The 14,562-nt window shown below is 40.1% G+C and overlaps 1 protein-coding gene across 8 annotated transcripts in view; it reads right to left on the bottom strand.

Annotated features, from left to right (window-relative positions):
- MAP4 (microtubule associated protein 4) overlaps nucleotides 1-14,562 on the bottom strand; it is a 178,764-nt gene that overhangs the window by 13,780 nt on the left and 150,422 nt on the right. For 4 of the 8 annotated variants that reach the window (XM_036737759.1, XM_036737758.1, XM_036737760.1 and 1 more), the window contains 5 exons: nucleotides 10,178-10,355; nucleotides 8,884-8,943; nucleotides 8,433-8,746; nucleotides 6,195-6,326; nucleotides 3,382-3,474 (listed from right to left, as the gene is read on the bottom strand). In XM_036737759.1, the coding sequence (XP_036593654.1) occupies nucleotides 3,382-3,474; nucleotides 6,195-6,326; nucleotides 8,433-8,746; nucleotides 8,884-8,943; nucleotides 10,178-10,355 (777 nt within the window). The remainder of the gene's footprint in view (nucleotides 1-3,381; nucleotides 3,475-6,194; nucleotides 6,327-8,432; nucleotides 8,747-8,883; nucleotides 8,944-10,177; nucleotides 10,356-14,562) is intronic. The other 4 variants (XM_036737763.1, XM_036737762.1, XM_036737766.1 and 1 more) reach the window with 2 other exon arrangements.

Raw genomic sequence — 14,562 nt, 5'->3', positions numbered from 1 at the left:
TAGATCTTTTTCACAAAACCTACTGTCCAGTCAGATCTCCCAATCTGGTATTTGTAACAGCCAATTTTTTGAAGTTTGGTGTTGGACTTTACATTTACATGTATACTTGAAACATCCGTGATTTTGTTAGTGTCAATACTCCCTCACAATGGCAAAGATCATAGCCTATTTCTGACTTGGTAGATGGTTTCTGACAGTCTAAAATTTCATTGCCTTACAGGTAATCAGCTTAGTGATGGGCTTCTTGAACTTAGCTAAAGCTGTTCTCCAGGTGACAGATATAGTCTATTACCAGCCTATGTGAGGATCTTAGATTTATCATGATTACAATTCATTTTATTACATTTTGCCAACTATTCTGTTAAGTAAAACATTTCTGCATATGGATTCTGCTACATATCCAAATTTATTACACAATCCTTTAAGCTTCCCATCATCTAAAAATTTGATAAGTATGCCAACCATGGCTTCACCAAAGGTGATGGTGCAAATTTTGAATATGATGGAGCATTAGGAACAGGTTGGACTATAAAAAAATCACAGATATACTGATGTGATGCTATGTCTATAGCATTCTCTTGAGCTAAGAGTCTAATAATCTTGTTTAAAAAATAAAAGGGAACCAAATTAATACGCACAACTGGACAAACCAAGATGGGCACGTGTATGCTTGAGACCTAAAATGTACACAAACCCATATAATTGGCTAAGATAAGTCTTTAGTCCTACACACACACACACACACACACACACACACACACACACGTACGTAGGTAAAATAAGGGATTTGGATGAGAACTAGACTTCTTAATTTTTTGTGTGTCAATTTGTTGAAACTTATTGACCCCTTCTTAAAATAATGTTTTTAAATGAATAAAACAAAATATGTAGGATTACAAAGGAAAACACAGGTAGTGAAAATAAATAAATAATAAATAATAAATAAATTTATTATAAAGATATACTTTTTATTTTAACGCTCCCTTGAAGCCTACTCATGAACCACTATGTACTCCAGGTTAAGAATTCCTGGACAAGAAGATCTCCTAAATGTCTTTTGTCTCTAAATCTATGATCTTTTAACATTTAAAATAACTAACATTACTTTTATCTTTCTTCAGTACAACTTTTCATTCATGTCCAAGTAACTGTCCATGAGCTCTTAGGGATTTTTTTGGCAAAGACACTAGAGTGGTTTGCCATTTCCTTCTCCAGGTCATATCACAGATGAGGAGAGGGAGAGTTTACCAGGATTATCATACTAACCCACAGTCACACAGTTAATAAGTGGTTGAGGCCAGATCTGAACCCAGGAAGAAGAGTCTTCCTGACTCCAGGCCCAACACTCTACCCACTGAGCCACCTAGCTGCCCACTAGTATTGTTACTGCCCCTCTTCTAGATATGGCCTCTTTAGAATTACTGTGCATCTACACTGCTACCTTTCCTCCTCTAATAAATATGGCTTGGAGGCAATTTTCTTCCTATACTTCCTTTTTGTTTTTGTTTGTTTTGGCAGGGCAATTGGGGTTAAGTGACTTGCCTAAGGTCACACAGCTAGTAAATGTGTCAGGTGTCTGAGGCCGAATTTGAACTAGGTCCTCCTGACTCCACAGCCAGTGCTCTACTCACTGCGCCACCTAGCTGCCCCACCTATACTTCATTTTCAACTAAAATCTGGATTCTCCAGAATACATAGTTATCTTGGACTTCATTAGATGAAATCCAGGGTGCAAGAGCCCATCATTCCCATCTTATTTCCTTTTGTGAAAATCTAAATTCTGTGCTCCATGACTACCTTTTAGAATAGCAATGCACTTTCCATGTCTACCCCATTCCTCTAAAGAGCCTACCTTCCATCACCAGCATGGACAAATATAACACTTAAGTATTATCTCCAAGGATTTTTTTTGGAAGGGAGGCAACCCCTATCACTGACCCCAAGCAAATAACCCCCAAATAAGAAAACGGAAAAAAAGACTCTTGCAAAAACTATGCACAACCAAGCAAGACAAATTAGCACATTGCCTGTCTCCAAAGACGGAAGCTGTATTCAGCACCTGGAGTCTATCTCTGTTACTCACCAGTGGCCTCTAAGTTCTTTAGTTTGGATCAAGCCTACACAACCTGCAGCCTGGCAAAAGATTTCTGGCAGAAAGGTACAAGAAAACATCCTCTATGTTTTTCACAAGCCACTCAAAATCCTTTGGCATGCCACAAGCACTAAAGGGATCTCAGGTTGTGTAGGCCTGGTTCAGATCCTGGAACTTTAGAGAGGCTTTTAGAATTCCTTATGTTAGGATCAATTGTCCCAATATGAATCATCATAAGTGGATAATGGGCTCTAAGGTTTAATAGTCAGAGGAGCCTTGCTCTTTACTATAATATGAATACATGCCTCCAATGGAGAGAATCTATCTCAACTGTTACAAAAGTCAGGTTAAATTATTTTTACACCACCGCTGCCCTCAGCAGGGAAACAGCACTCATTCAGAGCCAAATTAGAATTCTACACCTGGCTACTGTCCAGAACAAGAGTCAAGGCAAGTCTGGGATTCATGGTGGAAGTCCCAAAGGGAAAGAGGATCTATGATGAAAGGACTAGAGAGAGGAGGGTGTAAGCATATTCAAATGATAGCATTTGGGACGGATCTCAAAAAAATGACCAAAATTCTTTCCCCCCTTGAGGAGTCTTGAGAGTGAAAAGATTTGTAGGGTCACTTCCCTTTCCAATGTGCCAACCTTTCTACCAGTAGAGTCAAGAGCTAGAAAACCAAGCTCATTTTAAGGAATAAACAAGGGAAGAGCAACTGCTCTGTGTGGGGCAATGCTCCATCACCTATGGCTCCTCCTGTTCAATAGTACCCTCACAATGTACATCTTGTTTTAAGGCTTATTTAACGGTTGTGTGTGGAAGCAAACATAGTAAGCTTGGCATACAGAAATACTGAAAGGATTGGGCTCCTCCACCACAGTATCCTTGTTGGGCAGACTGTTCAGTTTTTAACATCAGTTGTTTACATAACATTCAGTTTCTTCCAGGATTTTTCAGAGTAGCCAGAGGCCTTCAGCTCCTGACTACACTTTTCTTATCTTTTCTACATCAAATGGAATCATGCCAAATCATAAATGTTCTCCAAATAGCAATTCTAAAGTATCATCAGTGCTTATGCACTTGGCCAAGGAAACAGAGATATCATTTCACAAGAAGTAGGTGATTAGCATCTCCCTGTTATCAATAATCCAACCTAGTTCCTTCTGACATTTTGTTGCACTCAGCCTAAGTACAGAGAATACCACAGACTGCTATTCTCAAATACCAAGGAATGCCACTCTTAAGAAGAGTTAGTAGAAAGACAAACTGTCCAGAGCCCATACTTACATTCCCACCTCCAGGGACATGCTTAATATTGTCCTTGGAACCACACTTGGATTGAACATGGCTGTAGTTCACTTTTTTGGAGACTATCTGGACCTGGAGCGTTAGAGAATGGAAAAACAACACAAGGGGAGACGAATGGTTAGAACTGGCACACGGCACACAGGGAGTCCACATAGGACAATTGTGACTTACAAGCAAAGAGGGTCATGTTAAAGCCTGATCCTGTCCCTCAGAGGAACAAGGAGAGGATTTTAAAGAAGGGAAGGGAGAGAAGAAGGGAAACAGTAAACAAACAAAAATATGAGGAAGCAAACAGCTGCTCATGGGGATAAACTTAATGATTCTCAACTTTCTCTAGTCACCTGAGCTGGGGAGCTCAGCAAGGGCCCAACTGTTGGCACTGGGCCCCACCTCAGATTCATGGGATCAGGAGACCTACCCCTTGTGCACATTTAGCCAACGTAAAAAAAAAAAATCACTTAGCAAGCTCCAGTGCACTCTCAGACTTACCCTTCCCTTCTTTCCTATCCCCCAGACACCCTATGCACCAACACTTGGTCATTATGAGTATGTGTCACTTGCAAAAACTATTTGGCTCCCACACAAAAAGGTCCCAAAGGGGTGTTTTGCCATCCAAGAGCTGAGCACTTTGTTCACATACACTGAGCTCCAGGTCCTGGCTGCTCTGAGAAGCAAAGACTGCATGGAAATTCATTGGGCCCAGTTAATTGGACACAAATCTGATGCCAACAGGAAGAGACACTGTTCAGTAGTAAATGGAAATGGTCCACAAAGCTCTTGACACTGCATCTAAAATCTGCCCTGAAACCAGCCTTAATATATCATAAATGGCTTCCAAATGGAGAACAACAAAATGTCTCTGGCTTCTATGTCTCTTCAACCACACGATTAGGATTTTCTTGAAAGTTCTATCCAGTTCAGCTACCCTGTGCTCCTCATTTTGTGCCCTTTGCATTCTCTACTGAAAGAGAATCCTACGCCATTTTTAAGGCTTTCCCAGCATCATACTGGTGAGAAAAGCAGGCACCAGATTCCTTTCGCCTATTCACAGCTATGTCCTGGCCTTAACCTCAAGGCTATAGCAAACTTCCACTAAGCCACAGATCACAATGTCATGCTCTTCCCTCTTAGGCCCCAAGTCTTCCAGCCTTAGTATTTCAGGGCTACATACCTATGGCTTATAATCCTCTCCTGCTTGTACCTTTTTTACTAAAAGGTACAAGTATAGTCTTCATTGTCTACAAGCCTAATACTCTTGGGGAATGTACTAGGCAGCTCATCTGTTCTGGATTACTGACTGAAGGCAATACTGGATTTGGAGTCATGAAAGCTGTGTTCAAATAATGTGTGTGCCATTCATTACAGCATAACCTCGAGCAACTCTCCCAGTCTTCATCTTGCTCTAAATCCCATCATTGCCACAAACCAGGTGACATTCATGACTGCCTCTCACCTAAGACACTATTCCAGCGCTACAATTAAGGGAAGAGGTATTCTATTTGTCAATCAAGAGGATTCTAACTTCGAGGGTCAGCATACAAGGTGCTTTCTAGAGGAATTCTTAATCCACGGCTGCTTTTACACTTGGGCATTTAGAACACCATTGACTTTATTTTGAGTCACGTAGGAGCAAGCAACATGCTGCCAATACCCGTAACAGTGACGACTGAACTTGAAGCAAAGTGCAAGGTGGAACAGTGGATAGGATACTTTATCTAGAGTTACGAAGACCTTAGTTCAGATTTGGCCTCAAACACTTACTGGCTGACCTAGGTAAATCACCTAATCTCTGTTTGCTTTACTTTCCTCAACTATAAAATATGAATAATAACGACCTCCCAGGGTTGCTGTTGAGGATCAAAGGAGACAGCTGTAAAGCACTTAAGGCAGGTCCCGGAACATAGTGGGCATTACGCAAATCCATATTCTCTATCTCCCCCATCTCAATGGGGAATTTTGCGATACAGGTAGAATTTGGGGGTTCTAAGTAACAAAGAAACAATCATACTTATTATTTTGGAGGTAAAGATAAGCTAAAGGTGCTTATCCTCTCTCTAACCTGCTATATGGTAAAGGGAAGCTTCAATTTTGCAAATTTTTTTTCTTTCAACAGACTTTGGAAATCCTCAGGATGCCCAGCCGATAGCTTTGAAACTATAAAAATAAAGCAATAGTTTTTTTCTTCTTCTCAGACATGACTACTCCACTAATAGTTGTATTTGCTCCCTGGATATAGCTCTGCTACACTTGGGCAGTTTCTGACTATACACAAAGGACCCAGAAGAAGCAGTAGCAGAACAGAGCAGAGACCTCAGCTTTAGCAGCATGATTTTGTTAACAAGTATTTTCTTTCATGCATCTGAGTATAGGGATATATTAGAGACAGCTCTATTTAGAGACAGGTCATTTTGGGAATATTTCTAGTCAAAAAAACAAATGTCTTTCTGAGTGTAGGGTAGAGACTATGAAAACTGCCATGGTAGTAATGGATTTCTGCCTCTTGTTTTTTTGGTTGAGAAGTTATTCTTTCTAATTTAGAAGTATTTCCTATTAGCTCCCCTAAATTCCCAGATGAAGTCTGAGCAAATGGTGTTTTTAGCTCCACGTGATAGGCTTGTTGATACAGAATCATCTTCAAATACGGAGAAGGGAATACAAAGAAAAAGAGAGGGGACCAGGGAGACAAAAGAAAGAAATATAATAATTTGAGACAAGAAAAAGTGGCTCAAAGTGGAACAGATGTTCTTCTGAGCCTCCACCCTCAATAGGTGAAAGTCTCAAACAAAACTCACTTTCCCATTGGGCTGTTTTTGTGCACTCTCTTTTGTTTCAGCTGCTTTATAGGTGGTGGTTGTTTTAGTGACTGCACTGGGTTCAGGCTTTCGTGCTGTACCGATGGCCTCTGTTTTTTTCTCTACTTTGGCCTAGATGGAGACAAATGGAGGGTGATTTCAAACGGAGAGCACCAGGGCCCAAACCTGGAGGGATGGATCAGGAGACCGATGGAGCTTTCACAACTGATGCCTGCTTTCTGCAGGCAGGGAGAGTTCAGGGAAAGGAGGAGGAATTCCAGGGACAGAAAAGATCCAGAGCTATAACAGGTACACAAGCCTGGACTCCTAAAGAAGAGATACTCCATGCCCTAGGCCACAATTAAGGGAATTTCCAAGCAGGACACTGAGGCAAAGGCAAACTTTAGAGAGACCTATTAATTCACAAAGTTACTCTATTTTAGTAACTAACCCAGGTAAAAAGGTTTGCAACCAGCCCATTTCCCCTACCCGTGACCTCCTCTAAGTAAATAAGACTATTCTTTGGATTTGATTTTGATTTCTCTACTGAAAATACTGAGTCCATAGGAGTTGAAACCAATGGCAGCACCACACAGTGTTTCAGGTGGAAGTCTTAGAGCCAGGAAGATCTGGATTACAATCCTGACTTGGTTACCTCCTACACATGTACCCATAAACAAGCTATTTACCCTGTCTGAAACTCAATTTCTTTATCTGCAAAGTGGTCATAATAACTATAATATCTTCCTCGCAGGGTTTTTAAGAAGCTCAAATAAAATATGTTTATAAAATGTTTTGCAAACTTTAAAATAAATTATGATGTCCAGGGTTGTTTTAAGGAGAAGTGCTTTGTAAACCATAAAAGCACTAGACGAAATTCAGATGGTACTCTTCTTCTCCTCCCCCTTCTCTCCACTGCTATGTTCTGAAGGTTTGAAGGAGTTACAGAAGAAGATAGCTGTAGCTCTTTGCCAAATTTTCTAGCAACCAATTCCTATTTCATCTTTGCCCTGGACCAATAAACCAAGTCTAGGAAAACAGTCATGAAAAAAAGGCCGTATCCCTTTAATATGTAGTGATGTTTTATCTTGGCATTAAAAGTGAATTTTGCAAATACAGGTAGGAGGGATGACCCTTAAGCAGACTCTCCAAGGTCTACAGGGAGAGAAAGCAACAACTCTTTTGATTGTCACTCATACTAGGACCCAGTTTCCCCACCAATGACTCCTGGGGCTGTAAGGCATAAAAATCAAACAAGAAAAGGGAAACAGACTGTCCTGGAGAAATCCTGGAGGTTCCAAACAGTCTTAAGTCCTGAGTGTGCCCAAAGTCTTCAGTCTGAATTCAACATGGAAGCTGCATATTGCTCCAGTCCCTAATCTCCATCAATTCGCAACACCCTGCATGCCTCACCTTTATCTGGGAACCTTTCCCTCCATTGACAACAATTTCAAATTGAAGGGAGTCAATTTTCCCTATTTTACTGATCTAAATGACTAACTTTGGCCAGAGGGGCTAAGGGCATCCTCAGTCTCTAAATCCAGAGAACAATTAAGTGGATCAGGACTGCTTTTTCAGGAAGGTTTTCCTGACTCCAATGTTTCACTCACTGAGTTACTGAGTGTCTGACTTCAGTAACTGCAATGGATCAGGCCCCTCAATAAAAGTCTTCTTAGATATCAAATCCTCTTCCACATCACCCTTCCAGCGCTCCTTCTGTTTCAGGAGTAACAGAAGGCAGTTTATAGAATGCTCACTAGAGGGCACTTCCAACCCTTGCTTCATTCTGGCTGAGCCTCTCTCTCCAGAAACGTCTCATCAGTGGCACAGATATTGAGAATTAGGTACAAGATGGAGGAAGGAATGGCAACAAACTGTGGGAGAGAAATCTCCAGTATCCCTTTAGGTAACCAAAAGTTGACAATGTTTCTTTTGTTCTATCTTACTCAAGCATGTGAACTTGGATGCCAAGTCATTCAGCCTGACTGACCAGTTCAGATATAAATTGGTTCCCTTTTTATGGTAATCCCAGCCCTCCCCAAAAATTAAAACATTTCCTCTCTCTATCTAATAGAGAAAAGCTCTCGGGGCAGCTGAGAGGCGAAGCAAGATCCTTGCAGAGGAGGAGGTAAGTCTAGTGATCAGTGGTTTGAAGAGGCAGGAAGGGTACGGATGAGAGTGCTTATGCTTAGATTGCTCAAGGTCACCCCAGAAGGAAACCCCAAGCAAAGGACATACCCGGCCTCCACCTGGCTGGTGTTTGATGTTGTCTGTGGAGCCAATCTTAGAACGAACATTTTTAAGATCTGGCACAGAGACGCTAGTTACTGGGCGGCTGGGCCGTGGTGCTGCAGAATTTGGTTTAGTTGGGGCAACCTTAGGCACTCCTGGCTTCTTGGTATCCACAGAGGAAGTTGTAGGTGGCCTCAGGGGGACAGATTTGGGCTTGACCCGGCTGGAAGCTGCCCCCGGCAAGGGAGGACCCCCTGAAGATGTGGTGCTGGTGATCTTCTGAGTGATGGTAGGGGCACTCTTTGGACGACTTAAGTCCGCTGGAAAAAAGAGCAAGATCAAAAAATGAGATGACACGGAAAAAATTCAGGCTTAAAAGACACTATGCCTATGTGATTACTGATCAATACTGCTCTTTAAAATTATGAAATAAGGGGTAGGAGAGATTTGCCATTACCTAGTGAGGATTTTGTAGTAGTCTTCTTGATGTCTGTCGGCTTTGACTCGCTCCTGAGAGCTACAAAAGTAAAGATTCAGTTTTTGAAATGAACAATTTTTCATTAACACCCAGATAGCTATCCAAAGAATACACACTGCATGCTGGGTTTGCCCAATTCCTGCATCAATTCCTAAGAACAGAAACACTTTTTCAGAGTATTTCTTTTACAACCCTTGTGCAGAGGCCAGTATATTACTGCACACAAGAAGTACTCAGTAAGTGCCATTAACTATCAATTGTATTTTTCCTTATGAGAGAATATAGGAAAAGGGCTCAATCCCTACCCTAATGCCATTGAGAGAGCTGGATACATCAAGCCACTACTTGTGCCTAGGAGATTCTGTCTAGGGCTCTGTCAGACTTCGCAGAACAAGGGACATACCCCGAGTGGATCACAAGGTTACTGGAGGCTGTGGAAAAGGCCTCCAGCCAACTGAATTTTGATTGAGTTTACCTAACTCCCCTGAAAGGTGAAGTGGGAAAGTCAGCTTCAGTTGTACTTTAGTTGAAAGTGGTTTTATCAGTTTTCCTTCTCTTTATCCCCAAGCAAGAAATTTTTCTTTGGACAAAAGGCTTTTGCCTTATTTTGTTATCTACCCTAGAAACACAATATTCAATTCAGACCACCTAAGCCCTCACCTTGTCCTCTCTCCTCCCACCATTCTACCTTGTATTCAAAGAAGCCATTTCCCCAGTGGGGAGGGAGAGAAAGGGAGAGATTACTTGAGCCTTAAACTATTAGTTTCATTTTTTTTCTGTGAAGAACAGTACTCATGGATGTTAAAAACCAGCTAGTTTTGCTCAAATTGGCATAAACTGGAATGCACTGATATCAGCAAAGGGCAGCTGCCATGACTTAATGAGGCAATGATCATTTTGAATGGGTTAAGCCCATTACACAAATAAGTAAGAATTTTAGTTGCTTAATTTCCAGGATGATGGGTCAAGAAATGCATTTGTTAAACAGGTAAATGAGCTACTACCTATAAATGTCCTTAACAAGTGTTGGTATGCAGAAATAATTGTTTTGAACCAAATTCCATGAGTGAATAGCCTTTTCTGGTATGTTAATGTTAAGATCGGTGGCCACTTACCTGCTCCTGGGCTGTTTTGCCCAGTCCACAGTTTCCTAAGGTTACATTGAAACTGTCTCTAATCTTAACTACCCTTGTTAGGCTACCCAATGGCTTATTCCATAAGCAACACTGGGAAGGATGGGGACCAAAGCTCTAAAATACTGGATGATGCTTACAGGAAGGCTTCTTAGGAGGAGAAGTAGAGGTGCTCCTACTGGCTGGACCAGTTGCCATGGGCGAAACAGCCACTGTGACTCGTGGGGTGGTTGGGGTGCTCTTTGAGGCAGTTTTAGTAGTGGTGGCAGGAGATTTAGACAGTGAGGTTCGTTTCTCAGGGCTCTTTGCATCCACAGCCTGGTAACAAAAGAGCATGGATAAGGTTCACAGGTCAAGTAGCAAGTTTTCAAAGAAACCAGAAACTTAGGAGTCGACTAGGTGAAGCATGGACTACAGGGCCAGGGGTGACAATTTATTAGTAGAAAAAAAGGATGGCTCCATGTGTTTATACTAATACACTGTTGGTGAAACTATGCATTACTCCAAATATTCTAGAGTAGATTGTAGACAAAGTAGATATCCAGCAACTGGGAAGTTACTAAACTAACAGTCTTAAACAAATGTGACAAAACATTATTGCTCCATAAGAAACAATAAATATTAAATATTAGGAGAAACATGAAGAAATTCATATGAACTAAAGGATGATGAAATTAGTGAGACTAGAAAACAATAATAGAAGAAAACAAAATTGAACACTGTTATTATAATGGACATGCTAGGACCTGGAAAATAGATGAAAAAAATGTACCTGCCTCCCTTCATTTTCAGAGTGAGGGGATATGGGTGTGGAATTTTGCATATATTGGCAGATACAGTTGGTTTTCCTTAACTGTTTTTCCCTTTGTTTTTAATCACTGTTGCAAGAGATGATTGCTTTACAGGATGGGAGGAAGGATAGATTTAAAAATACAAAAGGTATCAATTTAAAAAAGAAAATTGCAAAGTACTGTTTTCAAAAAAATAAAAAATTCCATAGGTTCAAAATACCGTAAGTCAACTCAAAAGATTAAAAAACTGAAATACTGTAAAGTTTTTTAAATAGTTTGACCATGATGTGGAGGTGAGTTTGAACCAATGGACAACAAAGCAAAACCAAGGTTCATGATCCTACTTCAGTTGTTCCAAATAAAACCCACACAGGGCTCTCTCCAAGGGGAAAAAAAAACTTTATTCTTTTTACATTAACTGCATTTCCCATTGTGTCCTCTTCTCCTTCCCACAGAACTATTGCTTATGAGAAAAAAGAAAAGAAAAGAAAAGAAAAGAAAAGAAAAGAAAAGAAAAGAAAAGAAAAGAAAAGAAAAGAAAAGAAAAGAAAAGAAAAAGTTCAGCCAAATTAGCCAAGACCTCTATGTGGTCTGAGAAGCCTCTTCTTTGGAGCCAAGCTTGGTCACACTAATTCAGTTTCAAATGTTCTTTCCATCTACGTTGTAATCATTTTACATACATATGAGTGTGCATGTGTATTTACCATTTTACTATTTAATGTGTATTATTTCATAGAACTCCTCCCATGCTTCTCTGCATCCACTACATTTTTCTTACAACACATTAATATTGCATTATACTTCATGTACCACAATTTATTTAATCATTCTCAAATAAATGAGCATCTACTTCATTTTGATTTTTTTGCTATTATAAAAATATTGTTATAAATATTTGCATATAGAAAGATTGTCACTTCCTGTCAATGACCTCTCTGGAGTATATGCCTAGGAGTGGACATTTGAGTCATTCTCTTCTCATAATTACAAACTGCTTTCCAAAACTGTCAGATTAATTCAAAGCTCCATCAAAAACAAATTAGTTTGTAGGTCTTTCCACAATCCCTCCCATATTGACTAGTGCTATTTTTTATCACCTTTTCCAACTTACTAGGTATGATGTTAAAATTTCAGGGTGATTTTGATTGCATTTCTATTATTATGAGGAAACTGGAGCAATTATTTTGAGAACTGTTTGCATCCTGTTCATCTATCGGGTAAAGACTTTAGTCTTAGATATTTGTTAGCTCCCTATACATTTTGCATAGAAGACCCCTGTCAAAGATCATCTACAATGATTTTTCTCCCAGTCACGTCCTACTAATCTAATTGCATTAAAATTCTTCATGCAACAGTTTTTCAATTTCAGGTTTTCAAAGTTGTCTGCTTTGTCTTTTGCAATCAAGTCTGACTTGAGTTTAAGAATTCACCCCCTAGCTATGGTTGTGAAAAGTGTAAGTTCTATGTATCTTCTAATTGTTTATGTTGTCAATTTTCAGGTCATTTATACACTTTGAATGTATTGTAGTATAAGTGCTGGGAATACTGGCTCTTTTTATTTACAATATTTTCTGTAAATTCTGTTTCCTTTGTTTTACATTACACTTGTCTCCTCACAGGCTAAAGATATTGGGGGCACAAACCAATGAAAATTTTAGAAGCTAGCAAAAAAATAAATAGGATAATGGGGTAGTGAAATGAGGGAAAGAAAATTCAGCACTGAAGAAAATAAAGGAATATAAAGGGTTTATTTTATTTCATTAGGGTCACACTATTTGATTTCTGGGCAAATGTTCATCCACATGGCGACATTAGAACCATTCAATCACACAAGAAGACAGATTCAGAAGGAATGGGAGATCACCTTGAAAGCAAAGACCATGGGGAAATGTCTTGATAGTATCTGAAATTATGGGAAAAAAAAGGGCAAGCAGATGGTTTGATCAACACCTCCTACAGAGAGAAGGAACACAACTGAAACAACAGTTGTGAACTTCCATTTCAAAGGAAAATTAGAAGGAAGGAATCCTTAAATTTAGATATAAAGCAGGGGTATTAACAGTGAATTCCCCTAAAATGAAAAAGTACATGGACTAAATGAATAGTAAAGAAGTGAAAAGAGAACAAGGGGTATAAATAATGTTACTTTATCCAAAGGAAAATACTTCCATGAGGGAAACACCAAACCCAGAGCACAGAGCTTCTTTTTTGTTTGTACTCAAAAGGAAATAAACATAGTGGGGAGCTCAAATAGAATAACAATAAACAACAATAATTATTTACTATTATTATTACTGATGGAGGCTTTATGATGAAAATGATAACACTAATTAGTAGTTAGTATTTTAAGGGTGCTTTCACAAATAATATCTTATTTTATCCTCACAAAAACTCTAGAAAGTAGTTTACAGATGTGGAAAATAATGCTGCAGGAACCTGCCCCTAGTCACAGCATCCTAAGAGTCTGAGGCTGAATCAAACTCAGATCTCCCTGCCCCTAAGCCCAGCACCTCCGCTGCACCCTCTAGCTGCCACAGCAGAAAGGCATTCCAGTTTTGAGAGACATGTTTTTGAAGTGGAAGGAAGAGAATTCTTTAGAGCTCAATAACGCCAAGAATGCTCACCAACACTGGGAACTTTGAAGATCTGACTTCATATTTTACAAATCACAAAATTTTACAAATGTAATTAATTAAATACAAGTAACATTATTAAGGATAATTTTAATAAGTTAATTTAAAGGAAAGCATTCAAATATTCAATATTTGTAATTCAAATTTATATGATACAATTTTATAGTTGTGACCCTGTATCCTGGTGGATTAAAAGTCAATCTTGTGAGTCCTGGTCCCAGACCAGCCCAAGGCAATCTAGACCAGGAGTTTCAAAGCAGACACGCCCTGAAAAGGTAGTTTCATTCCCAGGAGTGACTACAAAGATGAGAATCCCCATCTAAATCAAACCTCCGGATATTAGTTGGAAGTGCTCTACGGGGTGGACTAGGCTATATAAGCCAATACTACTGGGATAGAGAGGACCCCTGGTGCTAGGACTGCCTGCGCTCTTCACAGCCCCAACCCCAGGTGAATACGAGCAAGCCTAGATATCTTCTCTGAGCCTGGCTTTTCATCGATCAAATGAAAGGGTAACACAGGACTCCCATCAGCCGCAAATCCCAAGCAGTTTCCAAAGCAATCTACTACACAATGTTCCACCCACCTCTAAAGCAAGAGAGAAAGAGCACTAGCATTCATTCCTACCTCACGAAGAGGCAAACTGCTAAGGGGGGCTCAGAAAGGATAAAGGCACTTCCCTAAAAGCCAGCCCGTAACAAAAGGGCAAAGCTAGGAAAACAGTCCAGGACACAGTATTTTTCCACCTCACCCCCACGTTACATCTCTATCAGTGTCACACTGATTGTCTTATTTGATCCTTACAAGGACATGATGACGTGGCCGGACAATAATTCCCAGGCAGCAAATGAGACCTACCGCTCCACAGCGGGGCTTAGACTTTTTTCCACTCCCAGTCCATCAGCGCTCCCCACAGTTCAGTGAATGGTTAAGGTGATACAACGCTTGGCCTCTGCCTGCATTTCTGAGCCTCCAGGAATCTTAGACCCTCCTGTTCTTTTGTAAACAAGCCAAGACTAGTGTCATCATACCCATTTTACAGCAGGGGAAATGAAGTTTCAGAGGCATTAAATGACCAGGATAAAATCATTGGATGATTGA

This window comes from Trichosurus vulpecula, chromosome 9, assembly GCF_011100635.1.
Source record: "Trichosurus vulpecula isolate mTriVul1 chromosome 9, mTriVul1.pri, whole genome shotgun sequence".
Classification (NCBI taxonomy): Eukaryota; Metazoa; Chordata; class Mammalia; order Diprotodontia; family Phalangeridae; genus Trichosurus; species Trichosurus vulpecula.
Note: the sequence above shows the minus strand (reverse complement) of the source record. Positions and strands in the feature narration are given on the sequence as shown.